This window comes from Mastigoproctus giganteus, chromosome 6 (genome assembly GCF_048544385.1).
Source record: "Mastigoproctus giganteus isolate SK-2022 chromosome 6, ASM4854438v1, whole genome shotgun sequence".
NCBI classification, from domain to species: Eukaryota; Metazoa; Arthropoda; class Arachnida; order Uropygi; family Thelyphonidae; genus Mastigoproctus; species Mastigoproctus giganteus.
This window is the reverse complement of record NC_143580.1, coordinates 195,805,847-195,823,530: the sequence shown is the minus strand read 5'-3', so window position 1 is coordinate 195,823,530 and position 17,684 is coordinate 195,805,847. Positions and strand designations below refer to the sequence as shown.

Below are 17,684 nucleotides of genomic sequence, written 5' to 3'. Positions count from 1 at the left end.
ACATTTCACAAGTCGCACATTTTTTTAGGCTCTGATGCGTTGGGGAATCACCCCCCTCAGTTCTCCCCCGAGTCACAGCACTGCTGCCACTTTGTTTGTGTTGGTTTGCTGCTCTAGTTTGGGGCATGATATTTTAAATTAATAAAATCAATAAATTAAATTAATTAAATGTCAATACTACGCTATCTAATATAAACAGTGAAGCGTATTACTCTATAAATTATACGTTACAGCTACCTAACTACCTCAATTAAAATTTTGAATTCCCTACCACTATATACAAAAACAATGGCTGCAAGATTCAAATGAAATAACGGTTTTACGTATATTAAGTATTACGTATATCTACAAAAACTGTGTTATCTAAATTAAAATAAAAATAACCAGCGTAACTATAACTATAAGACTACGTATTAAGTACAATATAAAATAACAATTATAAATAAAAAGACAAACACTTATCGTTTTTTTTGGAGCCTGCAAGTCACAGCTGTAATTTTTAAAGAGAGTCAGCGCCCTCCTTACTTTGCATTTGTCAAGGTTAAACTTCAGTTCCCACTTCTTAGCCCATCTGCCCAAATTATCTAGATCCTGTTGCAGTAGCACACTGCCATTACTGTCATTAACAACTCTGCCAACCTTTGTATCATCTGCAAACTTCGACACTAAGCCTGATATACCTTCATCAATATTATTGATAAATATACAAAACAACAGTGGACCCAACACCGAACCATGTGGGACTCCACTAATAACATTAGTGCACGAAGACCATCACCCATTGATTTCCACCCTCTGTCGTCTCCCGCTCAACCATCCTTTTATCCATTGTAGCAACTTACCCTTAATACCATTCTGCTCCAATTTGTACAATAGTATTCCATGTGCAACAATGTCAAAAGCTTTCCTGAAATCCAAATATATGATATCAAAATTATTTTTTGCATCCAGTTCCTTTGTAACCACATCATAATATCCTATCAAATTTGTCAGACAAGACTTTCCCTTAACAAATCCATGCTGTGTCTGAATTACTGCTGCAGTCTTGTCTAGATGATCCTGCAATGCATCTTTAACCAGTGACTCCATTATTTTACCCGGAACAGAAGTTAAACTAACTCGTCTGCAATTACTTGTGTCACCCTTTGATCATAATTATGGCTAAGGATTTGCTTAGTAGCTTTGCCGCCTCCTTTAATATAACTGGATAGATCCCATCCACCTTTCTTATGTTTAACTTCAACAATTTCTCCTCCACTTTGCTCTCAGTTATTACAAAATAATTAAGCACCCTGCTACAATTTGATAACCTTCTGCCATTTTCAAACCTTAATAACTCCTCATGTGGGAAAGTAGATGCAAAATACTCATTCAGTTTGTTTGCTATCTGAGCAGGATCATCAGCAGTCATCATTGCTGAATGCTGATCTCATCAGCATTCAGCCTGCTTAAATCATTCAAGGCCTTATACACGTCAATCAGATCACCTTGCAGATGCCTAGTTTCCCAATGTTGCAACTTGCAAAACTTACTTAGTCTTTCTTAGTAAGAGTACCCCTTTGTTCCTCTCACCCATCTTGTTGCCCTTCTTTGTACTCATTCTAACAACTCTACATCCTTCCTAAAATGAGGCCTCCAGACCTGTACACAGTACTCTAGGTCTGGGCTGACCATTGCCTTGTATAACAGGATAATCACATCCCTGTCCCTGCTAGCAAAATTCCTATATATCATTGACAACACTCCGTGACCTGCCCTGGCAGCCCATCTGCACTGCTTCAGAACTTCATATCTGACTGCATAATTACCCCCTGGTCTTTTTCACTTTGATGAGTGTAGTACCACACAGTTGGTACGTTTCTCTTGGGTTACTGCTACCCATATGCAGTACTTTACATTTGGCAATGTTAAACTTAAGTTGCCACTTCTCTGCCCATCTACCTAACTTTTCTAGTTTCTGGTGCAGTATCATATTGTCTTTACTGTCATTTACAGCCCTACTAACCTTTGTATCATCTGCAAACTTGGACATTAAGCCTGATATACCATCATCAATATTATTGATAAATACACAAAACAAAAATGGATCCATCACTGAACCCTGGGGGATTCCTCTAATAACATTAGTCCACGTAGAGCATTATTCATTTATTACCACTCTATGTCATCTCCCACTCAACTATCCCTTTATCCATTGTAGCAATTTGCCCTTAATGCCATATTGCTCCAATTTATACAGCTGTTTTCCATGTAGTAGTAGTAGTAGTAGTAGTGGCACATGATGCAAGAAAGCAAGTGTAGGAGCTTATGCAGCATCAGCCAAAAAAAAAAAAAAAAAAAAAAAAAATCACACCATTCCCTCCAAATGCCTGTCCAGTTCCTCCTTAAATTTATTTAACCTATCAACTTTCACAACGACAGATGGAAGTTTGTTCCATTAACTTTTGTTCAATTAACCACCCGCTGGCTAAAGGCAAATTTCCGCACATCTATTCTACATCTGTCCTTTATGTGCAACGGTATCAAAAGCGTTCCTAAAATCTATATATCAAAATTATTTTTGTATCCAGTTCCTTTGTGAACACATCATAGTATCCAATAAATTGGCCAGACAAAACTTCTCCTTAACAAACCCATGCTGTGTCCGAACTATTACTGCAGTCTTGTCTAGATGATCCTGCAATGCATCTTTAACCAGTGACTCCATTATTTTCACCAGAACAGAAGTTAAACTAATAGGTCTATAATTATTTGTGTCACCCTTTGAACCCCTTTTGTGAACTGGGGATACATTTGCACATCTCCAGTCCATGGGGATCTCCCCCTGTCTAAGGATGCTCTCGTAGTTATGGCTAAGGGTTTGCTTACTTCCCTCGCGGCCCCCTTCAATATAACTGGATAGCTTCAATCCACACCAGTTGCCTTTTTTTTTGTTTAATTTCAACAATTTCTCTTCCACTTTGCTCGCCATTATTGCAAAATCATTTAGCTTCTTGTTAGAGTTTAGTAAACTTCTGTTCTCCCTTCAGTCAAACCATCAGTATCAATGGACCAATCTGATTCATTCCCTTTCTTCTATACTTTACATAAATAAAGAAATCTTTGCTGATTTTCTTTGCCAAGTATTTCTTGTAATCAGCCTTCACTTGTCTAATCTCCTTTGTGACTTGATTACAGACTAGCTTATATCTACCATAGGCTTTTGTGTCACCTTATAATTGATATGCATCGCATGCCTTTTTCTTCTCTTCCACGATCCTCATTAGTTCATCTGACATCCATTTATGTCTAACTCTTGAATAGTATTTCTTAGTTGGTATGAAAAGACTAGTAGCTTTCAAGACTAATTCCTTGAAGGCTCCCCATTTAGAATTTGCTGTTTTTAACATCATCAGTTGATCCCGCAATGTACAATTTAAAAACTGTCTGAGACCAGTGTAGTCACCTTTTCAAAAGCAAAAAATCTTCTCTTTAACCTTGATTGTAGTTACATCTTTAAGGAAATCCCACATCAATACTCTGTGATCACTGTCACCTAGTGGTTCCTTTATCTGCAAATTCTTAATGCATGAATAATCACTGCTGATATTGAGATCAAGAGTATTACTCCCTCTGGTTGCCCCTCAAACATGTTGCTGTAGAACACAATCCTCCAATAAATCTACAAAAGTCTTTCTGGCGTGTTTCCTAACTAACAGCATAACCCCTCTTCCCTTCCTACTCTGTCTTTCCTTTCTGACACATTGTACTCCCCAAATTTCAGTTCTGCTTTGCTTATATCTGTGTAACACCATGTCGTTGATATCCCAACAATATCTGCCTTTGATGTCTTGACCAGCACTTCAAATTCATCAAATTTATTTACTATACTTCTAGCATTGGTGTACATGCACCTGTTTTTACCCTTAATTACCCGAACACAGCCCATGTATTTACTTGTTCCATGATGACTCCCAGGACTTCTTGAATGTCCTGGGAGTCATCCTATTAATGTGAGAGTTTGATGTGCCCCCAGCAACTTGCTCTCTACGCTCATTCAAATAGAAGCATTGCAAGAAGCATTGTGGGTAGAATTGCAGACACTTTCAAATTTAACCCTAACCAACTTTTTTCCAACACTGACCTGTACTTGTTAAGTAAATCTGCAGAGCTTTTACTCTTAAGGTCATTAGTGCTAATGTGTACAACAGTATCACCTTTTATGCCCTTATAAGGTGATATCTGGTCTGCAACGTCAACTTTTGCCCCTGGCAGATATACCCTGGTCCTGTTCCACCTATCCTTTTTGCATAATATATTCCCCATCTTCCTGACAATAGAGTTACCCACAATAACTAGCTCCTATGGGATCAGCACGTTCTGCCTTGGAGATTGCCACCGTGTTGCCTGATGCACAATGGTGAACTCTGGCGTTGAGTTGGGCAGGTGAAAGTTTGATGTGCCCCTCATATTTATTTCTTCGAGGGCATCTACCCTACACCGCAAACTCTCATAATTGCCCATCAGAATGCTGAGTTAGTTGGCATCTAATTTCTTCACCTTCTCTGCACCTAGCGTGTGCGCGCACACACACACACACACACACACACACACACACACACACACACACACACACACACACACACAGGTATCTTCCTTGGCTAGATCATAACCTGTTCCAGAAAGTCCACAAACATTTCACATTTTACATATTTTTTTTAGATTGTTGGAGAATCGCTCCATTCGGTTCTCCCCAAGCCACAGCACTCCCACTGCTTTGTGCCCATTGCTTTGTTGCTCTAGTCTGAGTGATGATTCCATTTAAGTACAATTTAATTAACAATGAAATTTAATAAGATTAATAAATTTTATTGATTAATTTATAATACTATATTACGAGTAAGTTAACAGATTCCTAATACACTGCTACGTATTACGCTATCTAGTTTTACGTTATACTTTACACTGTTGAGTTCAGGATATACGTTACACTATTCCTATTGATCTAATATACTATAACAATGGCGGAAGGTTATGAACAGAGGCTCTACAGTATTATCTTCCAAAATCGCTATCTAAATTCAAAATAAACTAAGAAGCGTGACTAGGAAACTACTTCTAGAAAATAAATTAATATGACAATTAAGTCAATAAAACAGCCAACACCTTTTTGAATAAAGTTGTATAATCCTTCACTGATTGCCATTACATTTTTTTAAGTCCCTCATTACATGCAAAAAAATTAAAATTTTCAATATTTTCTTAAGATTATAATAATTCATAATTGGTCAGTGGAAATGCATTTCATATGTACATTACTACAATTCAAGTGAGAAGTGTAGTTTCTAATATTTTGACATATTATTATGCAATTAATAAATGAAATGATTGATTCCTGAAATACTAAAGACAGTTTAATTTCTGAAGGCAATTATTAATAATAAAAACCACTACCTTTCAGCATACATGAAACTAGAAATCATTGGGAAATGCTATTAGGTGATCTTACTAGACTTAATACTTGGTTACATGACATTGAAGAAAAAATCAAACATCCTAAGCTGGATTCAACTGTATATCGTAGGGCAGCAATTATGGAAGAATTAAAAGAATATGAGGTAGGTATACTCTGAAAAAAGTAAAGTAGAAATAATTTTAAAAATATTTTCTGTTTTAAATGCAAAGGTAAATAATAAATTAAATTATATTAAAGCATGGACAAACTGATAAGTTAATGCATCATTTTAAAACAAGAAAATATTCAGATGAAAATACTACATGAGGTGGGCAATGAAAAATGTTTAATAATTTACTTAAGCAAGCATAGAAAACACCCCTCTTGCTAATGAACCAATAAAATCCAAAACAAACAAACAAACAAGCATAGAAAACAGCAAAGTTATACAGTCTGTGTCAACACAAAAGAGAAAGCATTTTGTAGCAAAAACTCTTGGCTTACTGGCTGGAAGTTCCATTTGTCCATTAAATAAGTATATAATATAACTGGTTTAACTGCTTGATCAATTGAACTTATTAATTGTTACTCGTATACTTATTAATTGTTACCATAAAGTGTATTTTAATTTGAGTATTTTCTTGATGAATGCTGCGTGTCGTGCCATATAAGTCACATATTTTGGTGACTGTATACTGCCATATTGTTGCCATATACTGCCTAATTTCCAAGCAATTGATCATAGCAATTTTCTAAGTTATCATTTGTTTGGCATTTGGAGCCTGTATGAAAGTATTAAAGTATTTTAACTTACACATTTATTTGATTTTTTTTCTCTTCAGAGTAAAGAAGCTTTCCAACATGAAAGGAAAGATACCTTCTTTCTTATATATAATTAACTAAAATAGCACACTAACCAATAACCTCTGATCACTTGTTCATTGGTGACCAAGTGATCACCACTCCCTCCACATGATAGGGCTGGTTACTTTGAGTATACAGAAAACCCTCGAATTAACGGACTAATGTAACTTGGGGGGGGGGCATTTTTTATTTGTTCTTAATGTAAAAAAAAGCTTCAATACAATATACAGTATTGTACAATATAAAATTATTAAATTATAATAAAGAATATGTAATATTTACTCACTTTTTGACAGTGTAGTTGAAGAGTATTTTGCCGTGACCATAGTGGTAGTAGTACAGTAGTCGTTATTCAGTATCTGAAGGTAGAGGTGAATCCTCAGCTTCAGATTCTTCTGAATGTTCACAAATGGAGGTACTGGTGTCATCTGTTTGCTTGTAGACGGTTGAGATGTACAAGCAGTTGGAGGTGAAATGGGAGTGGGAGTCGGTGAAGCTCGCTTAAAGAAAGCTCCAGCTTCAGTTGTTTGCCACTCTGATGTTGTTTCTTAATAATGATCACCCTGAACTGCCAAAAATATTCATAGTAAGGGACAATTTCAGGGTCAGAAGATGTCCCTATATAGTGGATGGCGATGTCCATGAGATTTCTCATTTCAGACAGTGTGGGCTGTGCTGGTGTAATTTGCTCTTTTCCCCTGCCTTGCCATATTGAACCTCGTCCACAATTTCTTCTTCAGTGAGGACTTGGTAGCCAGGATCACCTTCATCATTTTCAAGCCATTTCAGAACATCATCTTCAGTTGTTTCCCAGTTTCCAGCATTTACAAGGGTGCACCGAAAGTCATTTGCCTCAAATCCTTCAAAATCCAAATCCGGTTCAGTATTGTAGAACAACTTATTCCAACCCTTTGCCAAAGTCGTAGTCTTCATCTCCTTCCAAGCAGCCGCAAAGTTAAGAGTGCAGACTTAATGTTGTAGGCTTGTAGATTCTGAAGTGTCCTGGCTCCTCTTGTGTCTTCTTCTGCATCTTCTTCATCCTCCAGCACAACCATTACTTCTTCTAAAAAGTTCTCCTTATACAGCCTCTTGCAGGCTGCAATTATTCCCTGGACCATTGGCTGAATAACTGAAGTTGTGTTAGGAGGCAAAAAAAGGCATTTAATTCTGCCATCCTTACTAACTAACTTCTCAGCACTAACATGAGCAGGGGTGTTGTAAAGAAGCAACAATGCCTTTACATTATTGGGGGAAATTTTCAAAAGAAGAGACAAAGTGGTTGAAGAACTAGTCAGAAAAAATCTCTGAAGTAAACCACACATTCTTTGAGCTGGTGTAAATAACAGGCAACTGATTCGTAATGTCTTTAAGAGTGCGTGGTTTCTTTGATTTCCCTATCCCCATGGGCTTCAGGCGATGCAAGCCATCAACATTTGCACAAAGTAAGGCAGAAATTCGCTCCTTACTTAACTTGCGACCAGGAGTGCTGTGTTCATGTTTGTAGGCCAGTGTTTCAGGAACAGCATGATAAAATAGGCCAGTTTCATCGGCATTGTAAACATGTGATAAAATAAGGCCCTCAGATTTAATAAGTTCATTTATAAATTTTCTAAATGGCTCAACTTGTGAAGGCCCCGGGTGCCAAGCGATTGTGACTGAGCGATTTCTCTGTGCTTTCACTGCGATTCTCAAAAGGTGAATTCTAGTTCTCTTTTACTTTCTTCTCCTTAATAAATCCTTTTATTTAATAGCAGCTCTTTTTTTCAAAAGTACTGATCGAGAGCAAGAAAAGAAAGTAACCTTTCTTTTTTCATATTTAATAGACTAACCCCTACTAACTTCGCTTGGTCACACCAGTCACTGCTCCTGCCTCCCCGTGGTGGGGCCGGTAACCTTGACAGAAAAGTTCATCTGCCAGGGGCTAAGAGGAGCCAACATGGAAAAAGATATGTTTCCATCTATAGAGTCAACAAGCTGTCGGCCAGATACAGAACATAAACATGATTCGTCACAAGCAAAGAGGTTGAAAACCAATCCCTCTGTGACAGACTTACCAGCATTTTTAATAATGCACTCACTATCAGAACAGCCTCTCAGTAAGCTATCCCCTTTTCTAATCCAAAAACATCTGGAAAGTATTGCAGGGTCTCCCAAGACGGTTAAGAGACTGCAATCAGGGGACTTACTTGTTGAAACTCTAAACCACAGGCATTCTGAAAAACTACTAAAAATTACAAATTTTGCTGTTATTCCAGTTAACGTAACTCCACATGCAACCCTAAATACATCAAAGGGTGTAATATCTAGTTGGGACCTGATGAATGTGATGGAGGAAGAAATTAAAGAAGAGCTTAAGGAACAAAATGTAATCGCTGTAAAAAGAATTATGGTCAAAAGAGACAATATACTCATACCTACCAGAAATATAATTCTCACCTTTAATAGTCCAAATCTGCCCTCATCAGTAAAAGCAGGATATCTTCTTTGCCGCACTCGTCCTTTCATACCCAATCCGTTGAGATGTTATAAATGCCAAAAGTATGGTCACTCTCAAACGACATGCAGAAGCAACCCAATTTGTCCCAACTGTGGATCCTCTGATCACATTCAAAGTGATTGTTCGGTGAAAGAAATGATCTGTCCCAACTGCAAAGGCAACCATCCGGCCTACTCTAAGACATGTGAGAGATGGAAAACAGAGAAACAAATTGTAAAATATAAAGTTGAAAATAAAGTTAGTTATCAGGAAGCAAGAAAATTAATTGCACCCAGTACACATAACCGTACTTATGCCAGTATCGCAAAAAAATATCAGACAATAGCCACGCAAATTGATGTTACCATTCCACATAACATATCAATCTCCGACTGGGCTCGAGCTGTCCTCTCTCAGCAAGAGTCCAATACCCTGAAGCACTCAGACCAAGCAAGTAATACGCCTCTTAAGATTCCAGTAAAATCTCCTCCTCCTCCACCAGTGATTGCTACTACTCCAAATAATCCTAGTTCATCTTCAAAAAAGATTATTCAGGACACATCGATGCATCCAGAGTATTCATCCAAACAGGAAGATCCGATTCTGGAAATATTTGTAGAAGAAGAAGATATGGACACATGTCGCCCTACATTTCCAAAAAGAGACAAACCAAAGCCAGAACGTCATAAGACAGCCACGTCAGGTACAGCTTCTTCTTCTAAATTCAAGTAATGCCTAACATCTTGCAATGGAATTGCAGAGGTTTTCGTGGCAACATTGACGACATTCATTACTTAATTAACCGCTACTCTCCAGTCGGTTTCTGCCTGCAAGAAACCTATTTAACTCCTCAAATTTCCATTTCCATAAAAAACTACTCAATCTATCGACTAGATCGGAATACATCCAATTCTGCTCGTGGTGGTGTAGCTATTTTAATTAACACAACGATTCCAGCTAGACAAATCACTCTCCAAACCCAAATCGAAGCTGTCGCTGTGCGTCTGATTACTCAGACTGCTTTAACTCTAGTCTAAGTTTATCTCCCACCAAATCATACTTACTCTTATAATGATCTTAAGGAACTTTTATTACAGCTACCCTCCCCTATCTGCCTGCTAGGGGATTTCAATGGCCACCACCCTTTATGGGGATCATCTAAATTAGACAGACACTGCCGACTGATCGAAACTTTACTGGAAAAACAAAACCTCACTCTTCTTAACAGTGGTTCGCACACCCTATTACAGTTACCTAATGGACAGACTTCTGCCATTGACCTATCGATTTGCTCCCCGATACTGTTTTCAGTCATGCAGCGATCATTTTCCAATTGTTTTTAATCTGATGACTACACAACCACCATTAGACGAACCCTGGAGGAAATGGAAATTCTGTAAAGCTAATTGGGACAAATTTCAGTTAGCAATCACACTGGACAAAAAAATTATACAACTACATCCCATAGATGAAGTTACCGATTATATCACTTCCTGCATTTTATTTGCAGCTAAAAGCTCAATTCCAATATCAAATTCCAAGACTCGACGCCATTTCAACTGTTGGTGGAATGAGGAATGCACAAAAGCGAAGAAAGAACAAAATAAAGCATGGAATTTATTTCGTCGAACTCCAACAACGTCGAACTCCAATCTTATTAACTACAAGAAACTAAAGGCAAAAGCTCATCTCATTCAAAGACAAGCCAAGAAAGATTCTTGGACTCAGTTTGCATCGACTATCAATAGAAACATGAACCCACGATTAATATGGAAGAAAATTAGGCAGCTTTCCGGGAAGTTTCCAACTGTTCCTTGCCCAATTCTCTCCTGCAATGGTCTAGACGTCTCAGCTTTTTCCACCTACACTCTGGAATTTCAGAAAACTAAGACCACCACAGAACAGAGACACATCAACTTTCGAACTTCACTGCTACTTCCCTATAACCAGCCACTCCAATACTGTGAACTTATGCAAGCCATCAAAACAACACGCAACAATGCCGCTGGGCCAGATGGGATATATTATGTTATGTTACAGCACCTTGATGAGAAAAACTTACAAATGCTACTAGCCTTCTTTAACCGAATCTTCCTGGGAAATGTTTATCTCACTTCTTGGCACCATGCTACAGTTGTGGCCTTTTTGAAACCTGGAAAACACCCCTCCAATCCTAATAGTTACAGACCAATATCTCTGTCCAGTTGCCTCGGTAAAATTCTTGAAAAAATGATCCACAGTCGACTCACTTGGATCATTGAAAGCGAACATCTACTAAGTAATAGTCAGCATGGCTTTCGCCAAAACTGGTCCTCCTTTGATGTGATGATCAAGGCTGAATCCGAAATTCACAATGCCTTTGTTAAAAACGAACACCTAGTTACGGTCTCCATAGATATAGAGAAGGCATTTGATACTACCTGGCATTATGGAATTCTCCGTGACCTCCATAATCATGGTCTCCGTGGAAACCTGCCTATATTTATTAGGAACTTCCTCAAGAGCAGATCTTTTCAGGTGCGATATCAAAATTCCCTTTCTTCTACATTCTTGCAAGAAGGAGTACCACAAGGGTCAGTTTTGAGTGCAACCCTGTTTGCCCTCAGAATTGATTCTATCACAAAAGAACTCCCAAATACTGTAGAGGCGTACCTTTACGCTGACGATCTCTCTCTTTCTTACCATTCACAGAATATGAGATCTATTGAAAGGCAATTGCAGATGTCTCTCAATAAAGTACAAAAGTGGGCTGAGCTCAATGGATATCGTCTTTCCCAACAGAAAACAGTTGTGATCCACTTTTGCAATCAACGCAAACTGCATACGGATCCTGAACTTCGGATATCAAATGCCACCATTCCGATTGCCAGCAATATCAGATTCTTGGGACTAATCCTGGACAGTAAGCTGAACTTCTTTGAGCATGTTAAATTATTACGTACTACCTGTCTCAAAAAGATCAACATGCTAAGAGCTTTATCTGCCCATTCTTGGGGAGCAGACCGTACAACTTTGCTGCTCTTATATAGAGCATTGATCAGATCCCGTTTAGACTATGGTGCTCCAGTTTATGATTCTGCCCGAAGGAGTGTACTACGCTGGCTGGATCCTATTCAACATAATGCACTGCAGATTGCAATTGGTGCTTATAGGGCATCTCCGCAGAAAAATGCTGTTACTTAAATATGCAGCCAAAATACAGACTTGCTATTTGCATCCTATTCAGCCATACCTTTTTAATCACTAGTTAATCTCTACTTAATCTCTATAGAAATTAACCACTAGTTAATCTCTATAGAAATAAACCAAGTAAAATCCGACCAGCTGGCCTACGGCTCCTTGAAATATCACAGAACTAGAATGTTCCTCTCCACAATAGGCAACAGATAAGAATTACTCTCATCCTCTGTGGACCCCCTTTCCTCAACTGACTTGTGATACTTATTTTCTACAATGGAGAAAGAATTGCCTACTGACACTGAATGTGCAACAACTCCATGCTAGCCATCTTCAAAGCTGTGCTGACTTCTTGCCGGTATATACGGATGGTTCCAAATCTCTTTCAACTGTTGGAGCAGCAGCAGTGTTTCCCTCTGCTATCATATCAGTTTCTCTTCCACCTGAGTATACCAACTTTTCAGCAGAACTGTATGCAATACAATTAGCCCTAGAAAATATGACTCTACACCCATCTGCAAAATATATAGTTTACACTGACTCTCTCAGCTCAATTAGAGCAATGCAGAATCCCTCTCAAAAGAATCACCATATTTTAATTAAAATCAGGAGTTTGCTATTGCAAATTGACAACCGTCAACAACTAGTGAAGTTTTGCTGGATTCCGGCACATTCAGGAATAAAAGGAAATGAACTAGCTGATATATCTGCTAAAAATCCATCAACCTTAGACTTAACCTCTGCCTTCATTCCAGCATCTGATTATAATATCATAATTCAAACAGCATACCATGCACAGTGGACAGCGCTATGGCATAAAGAAACAAATAACAAACTTTTTCAATTGAAACAGGACCCAAAATTATGGCACTCATGCACTCAGACAGTTCGGCGAGAAGAAGTGGTACTCGCACGGATAAGAATAGGGCATACCCATCTGACTCACCCATTTACACACCGGCAATGATCCTCCTCAGTGTTCACACTGCTCTGATAACAGTCAAACATATTTTGATTGACTGTCCACACTATCAACCACATCGTACTTCAACACTTCAAAATCTGGCTAATCTTCAAGAACCGTTGACACTACATCATATCATAGGAGAGGAAGCAAATATTAAGGAACTTTTTTGCTTTCTGAAACAAATTAGAGTGTATAATCTTTTATGAATAGCTTTCAGAACTGAAATGAATTTGAATTGCTACGTTCTTAATTATTTTCCGATAATAACTACGAATAGGCACACTATAGCCATAGCAGCTAATGCGCTAATAAACAACCATACCACACACACACACACACACTCTCAACTTGTGAAGTGTCTGCACTTACAGATTCACCACTGGTTTTCTTGTTCACAATGCCATGCCTTTTTCTAAAACGTCCCGACCACCCATCACTTGCCTTAACATTGTCTTGTGTTTTCCAGGAGTTTCACATGCAGATTTCAACTCAAAACTTTGTACATTAACACTACACTACTAGATCTCTGTTGAACATACCACTTATACACAGCTTCTTCTAAGTTTTTATCTTGTGCAACTTTCATGTGTTTTTTACTCCCCTCTGTAGAACCACATTTAGAGCTATCAACACTATTTTAAAGAAAAATGTTGCAATTTGGCCTTTGATTTATGGATATCAGAAACAGTTTTTTTTTTTTTTTTATGCTGTAAATTTCACAAACACATGCTACTGAGATGCCTTGTTCTAATTTCTCAGTTAGCTCTAATTTCTGTGCCCCATTTAAGTTCACATGCTGTCTTTTAACTCCTCTATCACTTGATGCCATTTTTAATATTGTAGGTCCCTTTTTTTGTGCATTAGAGTATAATGACTGACAGGCACTTCTAAAATGGTTAAACAACTTTGTTTAGATCTTATGGAAAAATCTCATCTCAAACCATTCTAGGTAGTTCTTGAAGCAAATGACTTTCCAAAATTTTCCCCTTTAAGTAATTTCACGCAGAATTTTAAGAACTGTCTAAAGGTGTCATTTCAGAATAGGACCTCCTCAATATTCCGAAGGAGGAAATTATTAAAGAACTTAAAGTACAACAGGTCATCGATGCCAAAAGAGCGATGATCAAACAGGATGATGTTATTACCCCTAGAAAGGACATTATCCTTCAATAAGATTGATCCATGCATTCCAAATTCAGTTAGTGTTTTAAATATACCAGAAGTATGGCCACTTCCAAACAGCATTTCAAGGTGTGGCTATTTGACCTCTTTATCTCAATCTGAATGCAATGCTGCAGTTCCTTAATTGTCTAGGTGCTCACCCTGCATATTCTAAAGTTTATGAATCCTTGGGTAAGAAATTTCTAAAGTACAGGGTAGAGAAAAATGTCTCATACTAAGCAAAACAGATAATCAACTTAATTCTTTCCAAATTGTATGCCAGTGCAGTCAAACACACTAAAGAATTTTTAAAACTGACAGATATAACTCTAGCTGTGTGGTGCCACTCTCAGGGCAGTGAAGAATGAAAAAGAACTTGGGGTAGTTGTGTAGTCAGATATGAAGTTCTCTGAGCAGTGCAGACAGGTTGCCAAGACAGCTCATGGGGTTTTGTCATTGATATACAGGAATTTTATTAGCAAGGATGGGGAGGTGATTATCCCTTGTATAAGGCTGTTTGTTATTTGTTTGTTTGTTATTTTGGTTTTAGGAGCATTAGCAACTAAGGCCATATTGCTCCGGGGATATTAGCATTTGTAGAGGCATATGACGCAAGAAAGCAAGCTTATGCAGCATCATCCAAAAAAAAAACCCACTTCCATTTCACCCCTCCGTTCGTTCAAAATACCTGTCCAGCTGAGCCTTAAATTTATGTAGGCTATCAACTTCCACAACAAGGGATGGAAGTCTGTTCCACCAACCAACTACCCGCTGGCTAAAGGCAAATTTCCGCACATCTATCCAAATCTGTCTTTCCTCGATCTGAATTTATGCCCTCTCAGGTGATTATTCTGAGCAAGAGGAAGAATCCCATCGGCATTGAGCATGCTCAAACCATTCAAGGCTTTATACACCTCTATCAGATCACCTCACCAGTGCCTAGTCTCCAGACACTGTAATTTGCAAAACTTAAGCCTTTCTTCGTAAGAGCAACCCTTTGTTCCATTCTTGTTGCCCTTCTCTGTACTCGTTCCAGCAGCTCTACATCCTTCTTGAAATGAGGCCTCCAGACCTGTATACAGTTCTCAATGTGTGGCCTGACCATTGCCTTATACAAGGGAATAATCACCTCCTTATCCCTGAACCCAGTGGTCATTCCCTGACCTTTCCGCATCCTCCATATTTGGTGATCACGGGCTCGAACCCCGGTCTAATCAAGAAGCGTGTGGTACGCGCTGCTGCTCCTGCCCACCTGGCTACAGAGGCACCTTGTATAAGGGAATAGTTAGCTCACATCTTGAATACTGCATATAGGTCTGGAAGCCTCATGTTAGGAAGGACGCAGGTCTGTTGGAAGCAGTGCAGAGAAGAGTAATAAGATTTGTTGGTGAGAGGAACAAAAGGGCACTCTTACTAGGAAAGGCTACAGTTTTGCAATTTGCAGCACCTGGAGACTAGACATCTGCAAGAAGTCTCTGATGGAGATGTTTAAGATGGATTGAGTAAGCCCAATGCTGATAGAATTCTTCCATTGTGATGTTCTATAAGGAAACCTAAAATTCATTCTTTGATGATACCATTTTGTGACATGTATCTTATAATAAACACTAATTGATCAATGTGACTAATGTCAGGGAGTGAATCAACAGTAATAGAAAAATATTTTGCTTCTCCAATTTCAGAAACCATCACTCTTTCAACTTTTTCTGCCATCAATTCTATAAATTCATCGCAGGTTTTATGTAAATGGTAATTGATTTTGCTGGGTCCACACTTAGCATACCTCTCTATGTGATTTCTTAAAAAATTATCAAATTTACTCAAATATTCTAGGCAACTTAAGTAATTACCACTATGTGCCGTATAAATTTTGTCGCTACTACCCCTAAATCCTAAACCAAGTTTACTCAAAAGCTGAACAGTAGCAATAATTCTTTTTAAAATATCTCACCAATAATTTTCTTCAGACTGAATTTGTTTCATTAGTTCTGTGTCAATACGATCCAAAATTGAACGTATCTTAAAATAAACACACATATCATTAATGTGATCTGATGAAAAAGACCATTCACCACTTGTGTTTGTCACAGAATCGTGAGAAATATTTTCAGAATTGTTTCCACATTCAGAAATGTCGATCCAAATCCATCATTAATAATATTGTACACATACTCAATATTTGAAACATTTTCTTCTTTGGCATAATTGCTGCTATTATGATTAATGCCTTTTTAAATATATCATTGTTTTTATTCCTGCTTCATTTAATTCGTTATCTATTGACAGTTTCAAATTTTTAATTCAAATGAGATTATAGTAACATAGCTTAAGAGTAATATCAGTACCATAGCTAGGGTCATCAATGCCCGGGAGCAACATGTCTTCCTGGCACCCCTGAGTATGATAATGTAATGTAATTACATTATCATACTCAGGAGTAATATAACTGATAATGATATTGATTCAATATAAAAAATTAACACTTGAATCAATTCATATTTTAAGAGCGAGAAAATAAAAAGCTTTCAATAAGAGAAACGTTTGCCACAGTAACAGTAGATAAAGAAACATTGCATAGGTATGATATTTAAATTTTCTGTTACAACAGAATAAAAATTTATTAAACTACAGCACTACTTTCAGAGAGATAGGTACATGCCTGTATTTACTTCAGTGTGTGCACTCCTACAGGCACCTCCGTAGCCAGGTGGGCAGGAGCGGCAGTGCATAGCACACGCTTCTTGATTAGACCGGGGTTCGAACCCATAACCACCAAATACGGAGGATGGGAAAGGTCAGGGAATGACCACCGCATATCCTCGGAGCAATATGGCCTTAGTTGCTAATGCTCCTAAAAACCAAATATGTATATGCACTCCTACATATCACACTTTAACTTTGCACATCACCAATTAAACTAAATGTTACAGTTTTCGGCCCCGAGTGCGAAGCGATAGTGACAAGCGATTTTCTTCCAGTGATTATATAGAGTGATCTCCAAAGTGATATAGTTTCTTTATTTTCCAGTGCGGCTGTTATTTTATTTACTTGAAGTGGTTCTGTGCTTTAAAAGTCAAAAGTAAGAACCCAGAAAGGCAATCCACCTTTCTTTTCTTATTCGTTATATATATCACTAACCAAATCCACTAACTTAAACAACTGCTTGGTCACTGGTGGCACCGCTCCTGCCTCCACTTGGTGGGGCCGGTAACCTGGGGGAAAAACCAACCCTCGGGGCTAAAAGGAGCAAAGATGGAAATAAGTGAATTTCCACGTTTAGAGCCGAAGTGCTCTCAACATGAACATGACAATGACACCGACAATGATGACTTCTCTCTTTCAAAGAGACAAAAAAAGGAAACTAGGAAACAGGAATCTCCAGCTTTCCTCATAATACACTCTTTGTCATCCCAACCTGTGAGTAAGCTCTCACCTTTCATCATCCAGAGATGCCTAGAAAACGCTGCAGGTTCACCAAAAATGGTTAAACGTCTCCAATCAGGGGATCTACTAGTAGAGGCATCTTACTCAAGACATTCTGAATTACTACTGCAACTTACTTCTTTAAGCAGAATACCAATTCAGGTTACCAACACAACACACTA

At 38.1% G+C, this 17,684-nt stretch overlaps 1 protein-coding gene across 3 annotated transcripts in view; it reads left to right on the top strand.

The window, feature by feature from the left end:
- The window catches only part of LOC150084856 (muscle-specific protein 300 kDa-like), a 1,257,473-nt gene that overhangs the window by 1,085,843 nt on the left and 153,946 nt on the right, over positions 1 to 17,684 (top strand). For all 3 annotated transcript variants that reach the window (XM_090376651.1, XM_090376652.1, XM_090376650.1), the window contains one exon: positions 5,441 to 5,597. In XM_090376651.1, the coding sequence (XP_090232777.1) occupies positions 5,441 to 5,597 (157 nt within the window). The remainder of the gene's footprint in view (positions 1 to 5,440; positions 5,598 to 17,684) is intronic.